Source organism: Procambarus clarkii, chromosome 9 (genome assembly GCF_040958095.1).
Source record: "Procambarus clarkii isolate CNS0578487 chromosome 9, FALCON_Pclarkii_2.0, whole genome shotgun sequence".
Lineage (NCBI taxonomy): Eukaryota > Metazoa > Arthropoda > Malacostraca > Decapoda > Cambaridae > Procambarus > Procambarus clarkii.
In genome coordinates, this window is record NC_091158.1 from 13,128,918 (window position 1) to 13,149,169 (window position 20,252).

The 20,252-nt window shown below is 44.9% G+C and overlaps 1 protein-coding gene across 1 annotated transcript in view; it reads right to left on the reverse strand.

The window, feature by feature from the left end:
- Positions 1–19,783, reverse strand: part of LOC123766224 (uncharacterized) — a 193,089-nt gene extending 173,306 nt beyond the window's left edge. The window contains 1 exon segment of the mRNA XM_045755233.2: positions 19,345–19,783. Coding sequence (XP_045611189.2) covers positions 19,345–19,624 — 280 coding nt within the window. The 5' untranslated portion in view covers positions 19,625–19,783.
- Between the last annotated feature and the right edge of the window lie 469 nt (positions 19,784–20,252).

The window sequence follows — 20,252 nt, forward strand, 5'->3', positions numbered from 1 at the left end:
TTTCCCCGTTTCTTTTGGAAGGACACGTGTTGCTAGGTAGACTTATACGAAGCATGTCGTGGTGGTACACGGGTGAGGTGTGCTCGGCTGGGAGTACTCTGGTCGCTGGTTCCAGTTACCTCGGTGTTCCAATTGATTTGTTATCATTGATATATCAGGCTAGTGTGATCATGTAAATATAGTTGCAGTTCCAAGGATTGTCTGTTCATTAATAAATGATAACCTTATTAATGGGCAAACTTAGCACACGCGAGTACAATACTTTTGATTCTTGCTGGCAAGCAAGAAACAACCCGTTCTCGCAAATTTAATAAGTCAATATTGACTTATTAAATATGTGCATAGGTGACATACTTAACATAATAGTTTCCCTTGAAAAGCTTCATAGAAAACACCGACCTTACCTAACCTACTTAGTATGTTAAGATAAGCATCGTATTGCTTCGTAATTACAATTTTACCTAACCTATACCTATAATAGGTTAAGTAACAATTGTAATTACGAAGCTATAAGATGTTTATTTTAACTTACTAAGTAGGTTAGGTAAGGTCGGTGTTTTCTATGAAGCTTTTCAAGGGAAACTATTATGTTTAGTATGTCACCTATGCACGCAACTAATAAGTCAATATTGACTTATTAAATTTGCGAGAACGGGTTGCAACAAACATACTACATAATGCTACATACAACTCTCCCTTTCCAGGGCTCATCTTAGATTTACTTACCCTACGAGTTTTTACCCACGATTCGTTTATCGATTTACAACCAGGTCTCCAGTTAATACTGTGTGTCTAGGGGCGAAGTAAAGATCGATGCCAAATCGTCATTCCCAGTTCAGGGCTCGAACCCAGACTGTTCTCACCTGAGGTGAGGGTGCAATCCACTACACCACAGAAAGGATAAGTAGCAAATTTGCACAGTAAAATAATAACATAATGGAGTGAACAATATGGTAGGAAATGCATATACTGTATAGTTAGGAACAGAACACAGTAGAGGCGCCCCAGGCACAGAAAACACTGTATGAACTTCACAGGTCCACGGATATTCAATACGTTCCAGCAAACAAACTTTGACGGAATAAAAGTGGCCATGTTAAAATAAAACAGACATGTTCCTACAAGAAGTGCTTGATCGACCAGGCTGTAGTAGATACGTGACGCTCTGAGCACCAGTCTATTGGACCAACTCAACACGTCCAGCTTAGCCTCAGACCAGGCTTGGGGAGTAGATGAACTCGCCGACACCATTCACGGTATCTCAAGGGAGCTGTTTAGATTGTGTCGAAAGTACTTACACAAGTGTGAGATTGGATCTAAATCTGAGGTGATGCTTGGCATTTTCTCTTATTGAACTTATTGGGTTATTGAAGCACTTAAACATGAAACGCAAGACTGATAATTTGATCCTGTCAGAAGCGCTGATTAGCTGGCAATGAGGGAAGTGATAATGTTGTTATGTCTGTTCTTAGCATCCGTGGTATCCGTCTTATCCATTTCCAGCAGGTGTCTCCACACTTTATCTCAAAGTTCTCCGTTGCTGCTGGATTTGTCACCGTATCTCTTAGTTCGGACACTTACTCTTGCTCTATAGTGAAGCTACCTTCTTCACTACTGTAGTTTCCTGAAGACTTCCTCACACACACTTCTCTGTGATTCTCTGTGAATGAGAGCTCACCTACCCTCAGTTTCATCATATATTTCTAAGTTGCTGTTTTCCTCCTGATGTGGAATAACTTGTGTTGGGTGTCTTGTTTAACTTGCTGAAGTTTTTAAGTTGTCTATGTTTTTCTTCTCACTTTGAAGGTCTTACTCCTGGCCCTCTGCCATGGCATCAAACCATGGTCTAACCATGTTTGGTTAGACAATGGTTTAGTCACCTGCCTTACACTCATCTTTTTGGATAAGAACAAACTTGCCAATTGCATCCCAACATTTCTGGATGAAGAAGTCCATATAGTGTTGGGTCTTTCCTCCGAGTTGTTTGTCCATTGGTATTTCCGATAGAAACAATCTCATTTCCTCATAATTTCCCCTTCAACACGCCAGCCTTCAACCTCCTGATCCCTTTCAACACACTATTTCCTACTATTTCCTACTATTACTTACTCAAATGTGGGTATACAGTGTTCGATCATTATCAAGGGGCTTCAGATCTGACGTTCTTTATGACTGACTCAGAATGTGTGTTTACTCACCTAGTTGAACTTGTCAGGGTTCAGCTCTGGCTCTTTGGACCCGCCTCTCAACTGTCAAGCAACTGATTTTTGTTTTCACACACGCACATCCCCAGGAAGCAGCCCGTAGCAGCTGTCTAACTCCCAGGTACCTATTTACTGCTAGGTGAACAACGGCATCAGGGTGAAAGAAACTGTCCATTTGTTTCCGCCTCCGCCGGGGATCGAACCCGGACCCTTAGGACTACGAATCCCGCATGCTGTCCACGCAGCAGTCAGGCCCCTGTGTATGTGTTTACTAGTTGTGTTTACTAGTTGTGTTTTTACGGGGGTTGAGCTTTGCTCTTTCGGCCCGCCTCTCAACTGTCAATCAACTGTTTACTAACTACTTTTTTTTTCCACACCACACACACACACCCCAGGAAGCAGCCCGTGACAGCTGACTAACTCCCAGGTACCTATTTACTGCTAGGTAACAGAGGCATTCAGGGTGAAAGAAACTTTGCCCATTTGTTTCTGCCTCGTGCGGGAATCGAACCCGCGCCACAGAATTACGAATCCTGCGCGCTATCCACCAGGCTACGAGGCCCCTATGTGTGTGTGTGTATGTGTGTGTTCACCTAGTTGTATTCACCTAGTTGTGTTTAAGGGGGTTGAGCTTTGCTCTTTTCGGCCCGCCTCTCAACTGTCAACCAACTGTTACTAACTACTAACTTCCCCCCCCCCAAACACACACCAGGCCCCCCTCCCTCCCCCAATGTCTGCCCTCTCACCCACCACAAGGATAACCTTAGCAAAAAAATCACATTGTCTCTAGGAGTGCAATATCCCGTTACTGGGAGAGGCCGACGGCGGGACCTCATCCGATATCCTGAACACCAGCGCCATAGTCTCGGCTGACCTTTGTGACATCTTGTTAGTATTAATCTTTGTTATATTATGAAACCTGGCCTGCGATGGGCCCATGTTCTGTCGGCCGTGACAGTGTCATAGCCGTCGTCAGATTCTTTAACCCAGATCGCGCCTGTTCTTTGTTATGTAAACTATGTTCTTTATGTAAACTATGTTCTTTAAAGTATGGGTCGGGAGATGCTTTCTCCCCTCGAAGCTGAAAATTTCCTCCGAGAGAGAACTTTCATTATATTACTGACAACTATGTAACTTTACTGTATTGTTCTTACTTAACGCCACTTATAAATTGCTATATTACTGATTTTACCTAAATTTACTCTCGGGATTTCCTTTTCTTTTTGTAACCGGTTCATCAGTGCTGTAACTTGCCTAGTTACACGAATTTTGGGGTCCTGTTCCTGAACCCAATATTTTTGAAACCTCTTCAACTACTCATAGGATGGGTACCTAATGCATAGTAAATTAAACCTTGCTTTATTAGACTTGGGCCTATGTGACACTCAGCCGACTAGACCTATGCTACTGCCCGTTAACGCAATTTGACACTCCGTTAAAAATACAACTGTTTTCTCTAACCAGAAACATACGAACTCAAGCTACCCACCTCTCGAGGCCGATGCACGTAAGACGTCAATAATACTATGTTTTAATTTTCACTAATACATCTCATTACTAACAGATTGGTTGATTCCGTTAAAAATGTGACGTACGAAGGAGAAGGGAACTATCAGGGAAAATCGTCAAGCTATTGCGACTATACAGCACTGGGAAGGGGTCGGGATAAGGACTTGGGATGGGACGAGGGGGAAGAACTGGTGCCCAACTACTTGGACGGTCGGGAATTGAACGCCGACCTGCATGAAGCGAGACCGTCGCTCTACCGTCCAGCCCAAGTGGTTGGGCAAGGCTCGAGAGGACATGCGTCACTGACGTAAATTAGCGTCACTGTGACCTAAAATATTCTAAACATGTCGTGTAACAATTTATTATTCAGCTGTATCGCCGACTGGCACGACTAGTGTATGAAACTTGTCGTGTGGGCGAGTGGCCAGTGACCTCATATGACCTTGTTGGAGAGACGGGTGAGTGGCCCGTGACCTCACACGACCTTGTTGGAGACGACCTGTACGTGACCACTGTCACTCGACCTGTACGTAAGGTCGAGTGGCCTGTGACCTCACACGACCATTCTGGAGAGGTGATAGGGCATGTAGTATGTATTTTTTATTTTGTATACCGAAAACGAATCATATTTTAAGAGCTACGAAATATATTTGGTATATTCCAATATCTTGCCTAATGGCAAGCTATACAACAAGTAATTTTGTAGTTAACGAAACGCTTTAGTGGATTCGAAAGGTGACAGGTAATTAGAAATAGACAATTAGAGTGTTGCACTTGGCCTGCCTCAGTCGTTAACCTCTTACCACGTTAAAAGAAAGTCCTGTCATTGGCTATATTGATTTAACAGCTCAGATATTTTAGCTTATTTCTCATATATTATTATTAGCAATAACTATTACCCGAAAAAATGTATATTTTAATTCAATTATTATTTAAAGTTATGGCCGGAACACTACATAACATGTGGCTTAATAAGATGCACTAATAATAATATACTAATATGCTAATGAAGTATATTAGTATAATATCTATCACAGTATCATACTGTAAAGCATATTTGTATATATTACTGCTAACAGAAAAATACTACAATCTCAAGCTGTCTCTCAAGACCAAAAGGCCAACCAGTTCTTTGCGTTAACAGTGGATCGACACTTCACACAAATAAACCCCGTCACTGTTTTACAATCGTCATAAACCTCCAACTACAACACTGAAGGTTTTATAAACCACGGGTTTTATAAACCAGCCCCGCTCCTGTGCCAGGTAAGTTACGGGCTCACCATAGCCCGTGCTACTTGGAACTTGTTCCGAGTAGCTGAATCTATAACAACAACAACCCCGGGATCACATCAAGCACTGCACTGGGAGACTGGTCTCCCCTCCCACCCCCACTCCAGTCCTCCCAGTGGCTTACATGCACTGGGAGCGGGTTTTCTTCTCTTTACCAGTTGCGTGGATTTAATAAGTGTGTGGAAAACTAGTTTACAAAAGATGGTGGAACCTGGACCGGGGTATTTTATACAGATATTTGAACAGGCACAGCGAGCCCATCGTTCATGTGATGCTTGGGGAAAGGGGGAGTAGGAGGTAATTAGAGACTGGGTAGTGGGTTTATGTTGGAGGAGGAATGAGAGGAGGAGAATGAGAGTAGGAGGAGTGGGTGAAGGAAGGAGGAAGAGGGAACAGAGGCAGCGGGGAGAAAGCAGAAGGGAAAGCACGAAGGGGGAGAATAGACAAGATAAAGTAGAGTAATTTAGTATATTTACTATGTGTATTTATGTGTATTTACTTATTCAAGATAAAGATAAGACAAGATCAAGATAAGATAAAGTGGAGTAATAGTGGAGTAATGAAAGATAAAGACAGATAAAGATGGAGTAATTTAGTGTATTTACTATGTGTATTTACATATTCTGTTTATAAATTATTGAGCTTCAGTTCTGGGGTTCTGCCTCTCACCCTTGAATTTGTTTGTTAAATACCCTTGTTTTAGCAGCGTTAATTACAAGACCAAGGCTCTCACAAGCAGATGTAAATAATTTAAGATTGTTCGCATCTCGCGGTGGGTTATAGTATGTATAAGGATATGATCTGCATAGCTGATAGTGATGTTTGCCGGACTATTTGAGATTTATTTTAGTAAGGCATTATAACATTAAACAAGATAGGACTTAGTACTCCTCCTTGTGGAGTCCTTTTCTGTGATCCGACTCCAGGAGTGCTTCTCCTTCCTTCTCTCTTCCTTCTTCTCCTGCATTCTCTGGCCTCCTGTCCTCAATACCTTCTTTCGTTACTTTGCATTTGATGAAATTGAACTCTAACAGCCACTGGCTTGACCATTCTTGCAGTTTGCCCAATTCCTTCTCTCAGTGTTCCAACGCGTTTGTCCTAATACATTTCCCGTCATAGGCAAACATTGGCAGGACACACTATCCCTCCGAGAGATGGTTGATACCTGGTTGATACCTGGTTGATGGGGTTCTGGGAGTTCTTCTACTCCCCAAGCCCGGCCCGAGGCCAGGCTCGACTTGTGATGACTCACATGAAATGGAAGGATGGAGTGGTGAGATGGATAGAGTGGTGAGATGGATGGAGTGATTAGGGGGGAGTGTTGTAGGCTGTGTGTGGGGTATCCCGTCCTGGCCTGAGCAAGAACGAGAGGCAGGCGCTGCAGACCTTGTAAGGTGCCCCCAAGGCTGCCTGCCTCTCGCCCCTCACACACGCACACGCACTCACAGTCACACACACATACACACACACGCGCGCGCGCACACACACTTTTATAATTTCATAATTTTAAAACTAGATATGATAGGGAAATGGGACAGGAGTCATTGCTGTAAACAACCGATGGCTAGAAAGGCGGGATCCGAGAGTTAATGCTCGATCCTGCAAGCACAAATAGGTAAATATAAATAGGTGAGTATACACACACACACACACACACACGGTAGAGTGTGGGGGCCTCGCGGCTGAATGGACAGCGCTTTGGGGTTATAGTCCTAAGGGCCCGGGTACGATCCCCCGGCCATGGTAGAAACAAATAGGCAGTTTCTTTCATCCTGAAACACCTGTTCACCTAGCAGTAAGTAGGTACCTTGGAGTTAGACAGCTGCTTCCTGGGGATGAGTGCGTGTGTGTGTGTGTGTCTGTGTGTGTGTGTGTGTATAAGAGAAATATATGTAGTAGACACAATAGAGGAAAAAATATAAAACAAATTAGTTAAAAAGGTGGGGTCCAAGAGCTAATAGTTCGATTCAGCAGATACAAATAGTAAATACACATACGCACGCACATACACACACTATAAGAAAAATAATATACACTAGCAGAGCACCGCAGGAATTTATACAGGATTAGGACCCCAAACTATTTCTGGTTTCAGTGGCATTACTAATGAAGTTGGATCCTTCCCGACGATGTAAAACTGATGAGACGAATCCTAGGAGAGAATTGCACGGAAACGGATTGAGAATGGCACGGTCCACCTCAATTGAGACGGACACGGCTTGATACATGGCTCCTCGACTTTACTCCAAGCAAATGCAAGGTAATGAGAGTCATTACATATACATATAGTGTATATTAGCACTGCTATGAGCAGAACACCTGCCGGGTCATTACCCCCCTTCGATACACTCAATATCTAAACCCCCATAAACTACAACAGCATGTACACTACAACACCCCATGACCAACTAACAACTCACATTCGAACATACTCCCATAAAACATCCCTCCCATCTTCACGCTAACCATTTACCTTCCGGCTATGTTTCACAATGCCATTAGGGCGAATAAATCCCTTTCCCCAAGCGAACTACTACCCGCAGGCGTGACTGTGGCTTACCACTACTTTCCCCTAAATAGACAGGAATCACGCCCCACCCCTCCACCGCCCGTCAACCATTCTGGAACTCACCTATTGTCCCAGGTTATTGATTTTTTTTTTTTTATGTGAACGGGATTGGAAGTTAGGGACGAGGGGTGTTTCGGTGATGGAGGTTGTTGCCCGAGCGGTCAAGTGGTGTCGTCGGGTCGTTAAGTTGACGAGAGTACGAGTAGATGGGGGATGACGGGGATTGATTGATTGATGAAGATTAAGCCACCCAAAAGGTGGCACGGGCATGAATAGCCCGTAAGTGGTGGCCCTTTGGAGCCATTACCAGTATCATTAGCTGATACTGGAGATCTGTGGAGGTGCGACTGCACCCTGCGTGACGGGAGATGTCTCCCGTGGTTGATGGGGAGTGCGGCGACGGCCTCTTGAGTGACAGATCGAAGTCTGTCAACAGGAATATATAGCGCGCGCGCGCGTGCGTGCGTGTGTTTATTTACTATTTGTATCTGCAGAATCGAGCTATTAGCTCCTGTGTGTGTCATTGCCAGCCACGCCCACATTTCTACCTCCAGCTGTCAGTCACGGACATGTCTATCAGCTGAAAGCATCAACCAAAGCTACTTTTATCACCACTACAGTCAGCGCTATGATCAACTCGACCCCTCTCATAGCAACGCCCATCCCCATACCATCAACTAAGTCCAGCATTATTCTACCACTGACAGGTCCTTCTAGCTAACGTAGAGCCCGTAGTGTTCTGCGACTAAGCTAGTGAGAAGAATCAATGATTCAACTGGCACCAGTTATTACTATCTGGGACAATGGGTCAGAGAATAAAGCCAAGTGAGGCCAGTATTCACTGTAGAGGAGGCTGGCGTCTCTTGTCGTAACCATCTCTCTCTCTGACAGGTAACCCAACAGCCTTTTTGGTTTCCTGAGAGCCTCGGTTCGAATCCCTTTATGTACTAATGACAAAAAATAAGATAAACGGGGCCATAACCACATGGCGGTGAACATAAAGTGCGGCTCGAGAGGGAGGAATGTTTGTGGAGGGGAAGAGTATTTATATACCTGTTGTGGGGGAAGACTTTCCATTTCTTCCTGTGGTCAGCCATCGCGGGGCCCAGCGTACCTGCCGGCCACTGTTGCCGCCACCTCCCACACACCACCTCTCTCTCTCTCTCTCTCTAACCCTTCGTGTCATTTCTACCAGCATGGCTCCATTACTGCCAGACGCCTTTGGGACGTATTGCCCGATATGCAATACGTTTATTGCTCTCATTGTGTCATATTTCCTAAATTTATTTAGGAAATACGCCCATAGTTCACCCGGTGAATTGGAGGGGGAAAAAACTCACCGTGGTGCTGATTGGTAACACTGTTAACTTGGAGCCAAAGCCGCTGTGTTGCCAAGTCGTATTTTCCTCCCTGCACCTGCACCAGCATCTTATTTCAAACTACTACACAAAAAGATCACAACACAACTTCAGTATTTTGAAGCATCTATTTCTTTTATGGGGGGGGGTGTTGTAAATGATCCCGAGACGGGGCTGTAGAGTCCTGGTGCAGGACAGTCTTGACAGGTGTTGAGGACGATGATTCAACTTAATCTTTCATAATAGGAGAAACAGATAGTGTATTGGTTGATGGCCCAAGGCATTGTGTTGAAGAGGAGGGTGGAGCCTCGAGTCTGGGTGGTCGGGTTTTACAGGTTCATCCAGCTACAGTCACGCCATACACACACCCAAACTACGACGTTGGTACAACGTTCGAACAAGTTTTAACACCACCTAACCAATTATAACAACCAATATAGCAAGTTGTAACAACGTTCTAATAAGCCATAAACACGTTAAGCCAAGATGTAACAACTTTATCACAAGTTTTAACATGCGGAAAATAGAGAGTTTCGGTTTGTGTTTCCAGGTAGTGAGACTTTGCTGACTAGGCTTTAGAGGGTCCTACCAGCCCGGGTGACAGTGAAACCTCGGTGGGTAGGCTTCACAGGTTCCCATCAGTCCGGATGAAAGAAACCCCCGTGGGTCGGGCTGGTACCCGCTACCGGTGAACCAACAGCGACCGGAGCCCGCGTACCAACCCCGCCACGGTTGCAGAGGAAGTGTGCGAGAAAAAAAAAAGTAGTAATGCTGGGAGCTGGACTCAAGAGGGCCCGAGGAGCCCGCCAGCCTGCCCAACCGGCCCGTGCAGCAGCAGACTGCAACGCTCAACATGCGACTCTTGCGTCCGGTCGTTGGCTTAACTGACTTTCCTCATAGCAAGAGCGCAACGTTCCTCCCCATCCCTCCAGGCCATTTTACGGACATATCATGGTTGGTGCGCCTCTCTTGTCGAGATAGCGACGTAGCCTGGGAGCGCGTAACTCCGCATTCCTCTATCAGCCTCAATCAACCAGTAATTGCCACGCTATCAATGTCAACACAGCTCCTCTGATGACTTACATTGCTATAGATCTGATCAAGGGCACGGGACGGATGTTTGACAAAAACTGGCGAGGGTTGGGCCGGTGTAAAGGGGCGGACAACGCGGCTGTGCAACACAAAGGAGTCTGCAGGAGAACCCGGGCTGCAGCGTCCCAGCGCACGCCAGACTAACGCACCACACCAACGCCTCCGTTAACAGCAATGCGCTAACGCATGCATACTGACACTTGGAGAGAATCAGAGTGTGGACAGCAAATGAGCCACAGGAAGCGAATGCTTCCTCACAATGCACCAGATGCTGTGGCGGACACTTGAGGAGTGGCAAGTCATGACTCGGAGAAGAGAAAAGCAGCTTGGATGGCAGCACGGACGGCAGCCGTGTTCATGTACCAGGAAGGAAGTAGAGCTGATAACTCTACCCATCGTAACCAACTATCTTTTCTACTTAGTCTTGACCTTTAAACAAAATATACAGAACACTAGTCCATATATACAAAATAATTCAATTCCATGTACTGTAATATATAAACTGTGAGCGTTCCATGTATATTTTTCTTCAAATAATAATATAGTCATTATATTATTATCGTTATAATTTATAATCACAACAGCTGGTCGTCCCTTATAAAGTCGTGCTCATTATAATGCAAACAAATTTTTAACTCTCGTCACACGCAACTAATAATAATCTCCACTTAACACACACAGGAATTTGTTAAATTATGTGAGGAGTAACCCTTCAGCTGCATAACTCATCAGATACAATCTCCCCACCATCTTATCAACCCCTCATCGTGGTCACTAGTTCTTATGCAGCTAGTGGACCTTATCCACATCGTCTACACTGCTAGTGGACCTTATCTTCCTCTTCCACACTGCTAGTGAACCTTATCCACATCTTCCACACTGCTAGTGGACCTTATCTTCCTCTTCCACACTGCTAGTGGACCTTATCTTCCTCTTCCACACTGCTAGTGAACCTTATCCACATCTTCCACACTGCTAGTGGACCTTATCTTCCTCTTCCACACTGCTAGTGGACCTTATCTTCCTCTTCCACACTGCTAGTGAACCTTATCCACATCTTCCACACTGCTAGTGGACCTTATCTTCCTCTTCCACACTGCTAGTGGACCGTTAACCTTAGTTACAAAATTGCCAGTTGGCTTAATTTTCAACTTCCACGCAGCAGTTAACCTTATTTTCAACGTCAACATTGCTAGTTGACCCTCAACTACCACTCCGTTAGTCGACCTTGTATTTTACACCCACCCACACAGACACACATACTGCAGGCAGTGATGTGGTGGAGGCTCTGACTCCATACACAGTTTCAAACGTAGATATGATAGAGCACAGAATTCTCAGGAATCTGTGCACCAGTTGATTGACAGTTGAGAGGCGGGGGACCAAAGAGCCAAAGCTCAACCCCCTGCAAGCACAACTAAGAGAGTACACACACAGGCGGGGTCCATGAGCTAATAGCTCGATTCTGCAGACACAAATAGGAAATACACACACACACACACACCACAGACACACACACACACACACACACACACCACAGACACAGACACAGACACACACACACACACCACAGACACAGACACAGATACACAGATACACACACACACACCACAGACACAGACACACACACACACACACACCACAGACACACACACACACACACACACACCACAGACACACACACACACACACACACACACACACACACACACACACACACACACACACACCACAGACACAGACACACACCACAGACACAGACACACACACACACACACACACACACCACAGACACAGACACAGACACACACACACACACACACACACACACACACACACACACACACCACAGACACAGACACAGACACACACACACACACACACACACACACACCACAGACACACACACACTTTTCCAGACATTTTCGCAAGTCACTCATTATTTCCTTCACCTGCCTCTGTGTGGCTGCTGCACTTTGTCACAGACGCCGCTTGAGATATCATCAGTCATTTTATCTCCTAGTTGGGTTACATTTTAGAGAGCAAATAGAGAACTTGATGTCTTTGCAACAGCAGATATTTAGTATGCTTAGATGAATTCTTCTTCAAGTTGCATTATCGTCTCACGTAACTGCTCAAGTTATCACACCTGCTGACCACCGGTGTTTGGGTTGACTGAAGGAGGCTGGCTGACCCTCCACTGAGAGCTTCATAACTTTGTGATTTATATTCTGAATACTGCTAAAATCTTGTCCAAGATTCTGATACAGAATTATGCTGCTTGGAAGCTGTATACAAGGGAATGAACCACACTGCAACATTCTCTCAGGAAATATTACAGACAAGTATTGAAGTTCACCGTATAGGTACCCTCCGGATACCAACACAGGACCACCTACATACACTGTGGGTACCACCAGGGAGCAGACTGTTGCCCACGTCTCATACACTCAAGTGGCTGCCGAGGCAAGACCAAACAATCTTCTATATTAACCGTGAAGTCAACAAGGAAAAACCTGAGGATCAACTGTATTCATAACAATTTTGAGACCAGATCTCGATAAAATGACACACAATGAAAAAATGCTTACATATCAACATGGACAAACCTGAGACCTTATTACACATAATGGAAAGAACAGAAGCCTTACATACAATGAGAACGCCTTGGAGAGCCCAGAGGAGTTGTATACATTGAGGGCACCTTGGAGAGACCTCCCCCCCTCACCACCCACACACACACACACACACACACACACACACACACACACACACACACACACACACACACTTTAACAAAAGCAGCTCAGAACACAAAACACCAGAGCGTCGTATCTCTACGAAAGTGACAGTGCACATAAACGCTCCATTAAACTAAAAACACAGTGTGTACACGCAAGGAGCGAGTAATGACGCGCATGTAACAGTACATAAGTGGCGACGGATGTAACGTGGCTCTCCGATACTTGTCATCACAAGTACTATTACTGTTACTGTTACGCCCACACGCATCACCAACTGAGAATGACTGCCACTGCCACACAGCCACATCCCCCGACCGTCCAAGTGGTTGGGGCACCATTCCTTCCCCGTCCCATCCCAAATCCTTATCCTGACTCCTTTCCTGTGCTAATATAGTCGTAATGGCTTGGCACTCTCTCCTGATTGTTTATTTATTATTATAGAGACATTAAGGTTTGAGAAAATCCATATATTTGCCACATGGCTGGTACTGGCCTAGCCAAAAGAAGTTGAAGGGTGACTTGCGAAGCCTGGGCGTCCTAGATCTCACAGGTTTGTTACAGGGCTAGTCTAGTCCCTGCCGAAAAGGAGCTAAGGTAGCCTTTGCGAGTAGGCCGAGACCTAACTCTCACGGGCTTGCCACATGACCGGTCTCTGGTCTAAAGAAGCTGAAACAGACTGTATGGATAAGCCAAGAGATTTTAATATTACATTGCATGATAAAAGCATTCAAAGTGGAAATGTTAAAAACATCCAAGATACTCGGGTACATTTATTCTGGATGTAGGTAAGCTCATTCCAAGAGGTGATGAAAGGGTGCAAGGCTCTAAATACGAATTAGTGGAGACAAACTCCAGTCCAGCAACCTTCTCAGAATCCTGGGCTGCTCCTGCGCCATATACTCAATCCTCCCCTTAAGATCCCCCTATTTACACACTCTTACTTCAATTATCCCACCCACATACCCCCCATTACTCCCCCCAAAAAATCCATTCCCCCACCCCCTTCCTACAACATTTAACTCATTTAAAACAATATCCTACTGCAAGACACAAATTAGCTAAATTCTCAGTCAAGTTGAAAAGCCCCCATACCACAAACTCCCCCATTGCAACATCATCAATTCCCCACTCCACCTACCGCAAACAACACCACGGCACGAATGGATTAGCTCAGAGCAGCACTCACGTTCAGCACCTGCTCAAGCACCCACACTCCTACACAAGGTCGTTCTCTCCAAACCATAAACATCATAGGCCGCACCAGCTCTGACTCACAGGTCGCCAGCAGGAACAGTTAACTTGTTCTGCGAGTTGTTGACGTAATCTCGTTTGTTATCAATCTGGTCGACGCAGTTATGGGACTTTAAGGGTACAAGCTTCCTGCCCTGCTTGCTGGAGACAATCCAGACATAGGCGTGAGTGTATATTGTAAGGAGCAATGTATCCTGTAGGCGAGGCTTGTATGTTAAAGGCAGCATTAGGGAGTGTGGTGGTTTTTGTGACCACGTGACGCGTTGTAGGTGTGCCCATCATGTAGGCAGACCTACATGATGTAGGCAGACCTACATGATGTAGGCAGGTCTACATGATGGGCGAGTAGGATAACGACAGCTGTCCTGAGTGTCGTGGGTTTTCAGGCGTGTTGTGGCCGAGGTAAGCAGGCGAAGCAGACTGTCAGGCAGGCAGAGGGGGAAAGGCAGGCTGACTGGGGAGGCGGAGAGGCTGGGGGAGGCTGGTAGGAGACATGCTAGTGCCGCTTGATCAGGTGCGGAGGGTCACACACCGCCTCAGATGTAGGCCAGAATTTCTCAAGAGTTTCCTCTCCACACATTAACCGGCACTATCGAGGCTCACCCACTGAGCACGAGACGGTACCGTAATTATCAGTGGGGCAGCCAAACCGTGTCTTCTGTCGACGTTTGGCTCAGCTCCCACAACCACCTCCTCCAGTACTTGGAAACAAAAAAGGTGTATCAAAGCACAATTCCCTGATCTGGTATCACTCCACCCGCGCCTGCTCAAAACTTAGCGTCTCCAGTCATCCGAAGAAATGTTCCTTGACCTTTACACTTTTCCATTTCAAACTTACATACTCAAACTTTTCTCGGCCATCCGCAAGTCTTCATCATCACTAAACGTATTTTGTAATTATTCTTATGGTAGGTGGCACAAAGTGATTCATCAGAGGTCCACAGTTGTTCAACATCCTCCCAGCAAGAATTATAAATATTGCCAGAACAAAGGTGGATGTATTCAAGAAGCACTTAGATAATTTCTTGCAAGAAGTGCCGGACCAACCAGGCTGAAGTGGGTATGTGGGCCTGCAGGCCGCTCCAAGCAACAGCCTGTTGGACTAAGTTATCACAAAGGCCGGGCTCGGGGAATAGAGGAACTGATAGAACTCTCTCCAAGTATATACACCTTCCAGTTCTCCTGTGGGAGTGTTGCTTTGCCTGGCCCTTGTTCTGGCAACACTGCTGATCTTGGGCCAGCATATTACCAACACGACAACCATTATTTTAACAGTTGTAATCATTTTTGCTCAGTCTTGGGTTATTTTCATACTGCAGTGTTGTAATCACAGGCGTTTAGATCACTGCAGTGTTGTAATCACAGGCGTTAAGATCACTGCAGTGTTGTAATCACAAGATTTTAGATCACTGCAGTGTTGTAATCACAGGAGTTTAGATCACTGCAGTGTTGTAATCACAGGCGTTTAGATCACTGCAGTGTTGTAATCACAGGAGTTTAGATCACTGCAGTGTTGTAATCACAGGAGTTTAGATCACTGCATTGTTGTAATCACAGGAGTTTAGATCACTGCAGTGTTGTAATCACAGGAGTTTAGATCACTGCAGTGTTGTAATCACAGGAGTTTAGATCACTGCAGTGTTGTAATCACAGGAGTTTAGATCACTGTAGTGTTGTAATCACAGGAGTTTAGATCACTGCAGTGTTGTAATCACAGGAGTTTAGATCACTGTAGTGTTGTAATCACAGGAGTTTAGATCACTGCAGTGTTGTAATCACAGGAGTTTAGATCACTGCAGTGTTGTAATCACAGGAGTTTAGATCACTGCAGTGTTGTAATCACAGGAGTTTAGATCACTGCAGTGTTGTAATCACAGGAGTTTAGATCACTGCAGTGTTGTAATCACAGGAGTTTAGATTACTGTAGTGCAACTTGCAGAAAGTGTATTGACATTTTACTATGTCCTATATTCAGTACAGTTTTAACAATTCCTCATAATATAGTAATTCTCGAGAAAAAAAGAGGAGCAGCAGCAGAAGTTACAGCTACAGGGAAGAGGTTGCGGCAGGAGCGTGTTTAGTGATGAAGGAGGTAGAAGTGGAGGTTGCACGCCGGCTTGTGGTGGGGAATTTCAACGCACCTCACACCAAGATCTTCCCTCTCCGTCACACACTACACCACCCAAACTTGTTTCTCACCCACACACTTAATATCAGTACCTCTCCTCTAACACCACAGCCTCTCACGCTACATCAGGGTCTCTCTCTCTCTCTCTCTCTCTCCCACACAGGGGTATAATTGGGTATCTTTTCAAAACCAACGCCCCACGCCCAACCTTACCTATCTGGCCTCGCAAGTAGCCATTCATTGTCAGTGGCTTGTTATCTTACTCAAGTCAGGCCACCCGAACTTACGATAACCTATGCAGCCTACTAAGATATCACATTCGAGGGGAATTTTTAAACAAACACAGATATGGACGTTATATATTTTAACCTGTCTTCACACTCACTGCACTGCAATTCTGACCTCGGATCACAGCGTCAAAACTCGGATGCTCTAATGAAATTAATAACACCGCAATATTGATGTTTCCTTCGACTAATATGTATCGGCCTTGATGGGTTAGGAGGGTTGTGTGTACGCTTCTGGTTAGGCTAAACAACATCAAATTTAACGCTTGTCTGGTCGTGAGAACGAGTGGCCAATTCCACCACGTGAGACAACATACACCATAGAGTCGTCGTTCTTTTGTCTCGACGGGAAAACTATCCTCCATCAATCATTTTTATAGGAAGTCTATTTACCGGTATGTTATTTTGCAACTTCTTCAACCATGTCTGAACACAAAATGTTGCAATCAATTATCGCAGTAATGATTCTTCAACAGACATGGAATTTCCGGTGCATGATTGAAAAAAGGATGCCATGTGCGAGTCATTGAAACAAGGCCTTTGGTCATTAGTACATCCACCAACCAGACTGCCACTCACCTGGGTATTGAGCAAGGCACGAAGATCACCAGGCGAGCCCAATTGGGGCTCGAAGAGTCCTTGACACCTGACATGTGAATGTCAACTCTCGCGCGCTTGACACGCGTTCATCTTGACACACACCTGTTTATCTCATAACACAGGTGTGTGTGGCAAGAGGAAGTAAGCGTCCCTTTGCCACAGATGCTGCGTCATCTCCGCCATATGTTTGTTATCCACAGAAAACTTTCGTAATTAAAGTGATGACAGATAACTCGAAGTCAGCGATCGCCATATGATATGATGATCGCCAAGATATGATGCAATGAAGGCAGAATTGTGGAGAAGTCAAAGTTCATGTCTTGCCATATACAGGTTGCTCTAATATGGATCTTGCAACCTTGCACTCTGGCGAGATGACACTTCCAAAGGCGTGTTGTTAAAATATAACACTGTTACCATGGGGGAAAGCGACCCTATAGGCTTATACATTTTGCAACGGACTATTGCATTTCTCTTGGGTCCCAGGTGTGTTGTATACCTTGATTATATCAGGAGTATACCTGGAGAGTATTCTGACAATTGTTCTCCCCAAGCCCGGACTGAGGTCAGGCTTTGTCTTGTAATAATTTGGGCCATCAGACTGGTTCTTGGAGAAGCTCGCAGGCAAATATATCCACTACAATCCGGTTGGTGTAAGTGTAGATGTACCGTAAGTGTGTTCCTGTGGTGTAGTTTGAGTTTATCTTGTCAGGATTGATTGATTAATTGATAGAGATTGCTATGGTGTCTAAACAAAGGTGTCATAGGAACTCCAGTTAAGATGGAGTCGGTGATAAGTGAGGGTGTCAAGGCGGCGTTTTGGGATAGGTGTCATATCTCTATATCATATCTCTATAATATGACACCTATCCACCTGTCATATTATGCCACCTGTCTATAGGCCTCTTACTTGGCTCTTTAAGTGGAGCTAATATGACACATGAGGCAATGAAGTTAATAGTGGCGAAGGTGATAAAAAGTGGTGGTATAGGTGGGTGGTGGTTATGGTGGTGGTTGTGGTAGTGGTTGAGGTAGTGATGGTGGTGGTAGTGTTTTTTTTATTATTACTATTTTCTACCACAGACGTGGCCTCACATTTACAATGCTAACCAGCACATGTATACAATTTCTTCTGTCCTCCATGGACAGGGTTAGAGATCTGTTAAACATATAGTTTAGCGATTTATTGAATAATCAACCACAGAGTGATTGTAGTGCTTATAAAATGCTAATGTAACCTACATACATAAATACACAGATTTACGTCTGCCCTACATAAACAGTGTTCGATGTGTCTCTTTACATAATATTAGTGTTCGTTTACAAAAGTGAAATGCAATTCAGACCAGTTTCCAAATATCCTGTATACACCACACACATTATATATATATATATATATATATATATATATATATATATATATATACATATATATATATATATATATATATATATATATATATATATATATATATACATATATATATATATATATATATATATGTATATATATATATATGTATATATATATATATATATATATATATATATATATATATATATATATATGAGAGAGAGAGTGGTAGTGATGGTGGTGGTAGCAGTTGTGGTAGTGATGGCAGTGGTTATGGTGATAGTTTTAATGGTTTGTGTTAATGATAATTGTTGATAATTTCGGAGGTCGTGTAAGCCCTCCACTCTCCCCCCCCCCCTCCCTCTCTCACCCACTGGTGGGTTAGCCCTCCACCTCCCTCTCACTTTCTAGAAGCATTATACATCCCTCCCTCCCTTATCCATCTGCAAGAAGCCTACATTAGCGTCCCCCTTTCACCCACATGTGGGAGTCATGGCCCCCTGCATCCCTCCCTCTCACCTATGCCAGAATCCGACACCCGTAACTTGTCTCTTCTCGCCTGGAGGAGTCACCCAGATGCATTAAGATGGAGTTCACCCGTTTAAGTCCTCTAACAGAATCTTTTACGGATTGAGAGTGGAGGAGGAGGAGGAGGGAAGTCAGACAAATTAGCCGAAGGGAGGTAGGAAAATTTCAGGAAGGTAGGAAAGTAACTCAGATGTGAGGGGTGGAGGTTAGAGGCGTGAGGGGGTATGAGGGAGCAACCAGAGCAATTCAGGTTAGTCCAAGGGAGGAAAAGTAAGCACTATTAGGGATAGTTAGCACGAGTTAGGTGTATGAGCTATGACAGTAGGGGTGAGCAGTGTGATGGAGGCAATATGAGTGCAGAGAAGTAAGGAAGACGAGTGTGATGGCGAGGAGAGGAGAGCCAGGCTAAGCTGAAGACGACACTCACCTTTACAAACACCTTCAGGAGAGCAGACGAGGCCGTACTCAGCGTCACAGGGCAGGGAAGGGTGAGAGCAGGGGTCGCCCTCCTGCTGGGCACACACCTTGCAGCAGGGGCAGTCCGCCCGCTCCACCACACGCCCACGACACCCACCGCCGCCCTCACACGCCGGCGAACATTCACAAGTCTCTACAGCAGAGTTGTCAGGTGGGCCGCCCAGCTGTGCCCACGCCAGGTAGGGCGCCAACGCCGCTACCACCAACACCGCCCGCGATACTACCAACATTGTCAACACGAGCGCTGGCCAGTACACACGCCACTCAAGGGGCTCACTAGTACTTGTTCAAACTTGAAACGGGACTAATGCTAGCACATTTTTGTATTTGGGTGTTTATGAGTGTAGTGCGATACTACAGTACGATCCAACCTCCACTACAGGGAACCATCAACTATCGGAGACCTGCGAGATGAACGCGATACCTCACCGAACCTGTCGTACACCACCTTATTGCAAACTATAAAATTACCCAACTATAAATTATGAAATTAAACAAGTACATTTAAACTCAAATTCCTAATATATTTTGCATGGCTACAAACTTAAACCACATTCCAAAGAATAACACATAATTTAGATATATTTCCAGATGATATCGTACGTCCGCCAACGAGAATTCCAGTCTTGAGATTCGTGCTTGTGTCCACAGAGGGCAGCACTCTTTCGGGTCACCAAAGATCACTACCACCGACTAGTTATTCATCCTGAGAGTTATCCAAAATCTTGAAGTCTTCTTAAATAAAATGCAAGATTCATATTTTCATCTTAAAATGCTGTAAATGGCGTCAAAAAGGGTTAAGAATCAGGAGGATGTTCCAGACAAGGGGGGAGGTAGGCGCGAGCGGGCAGCCTGGAG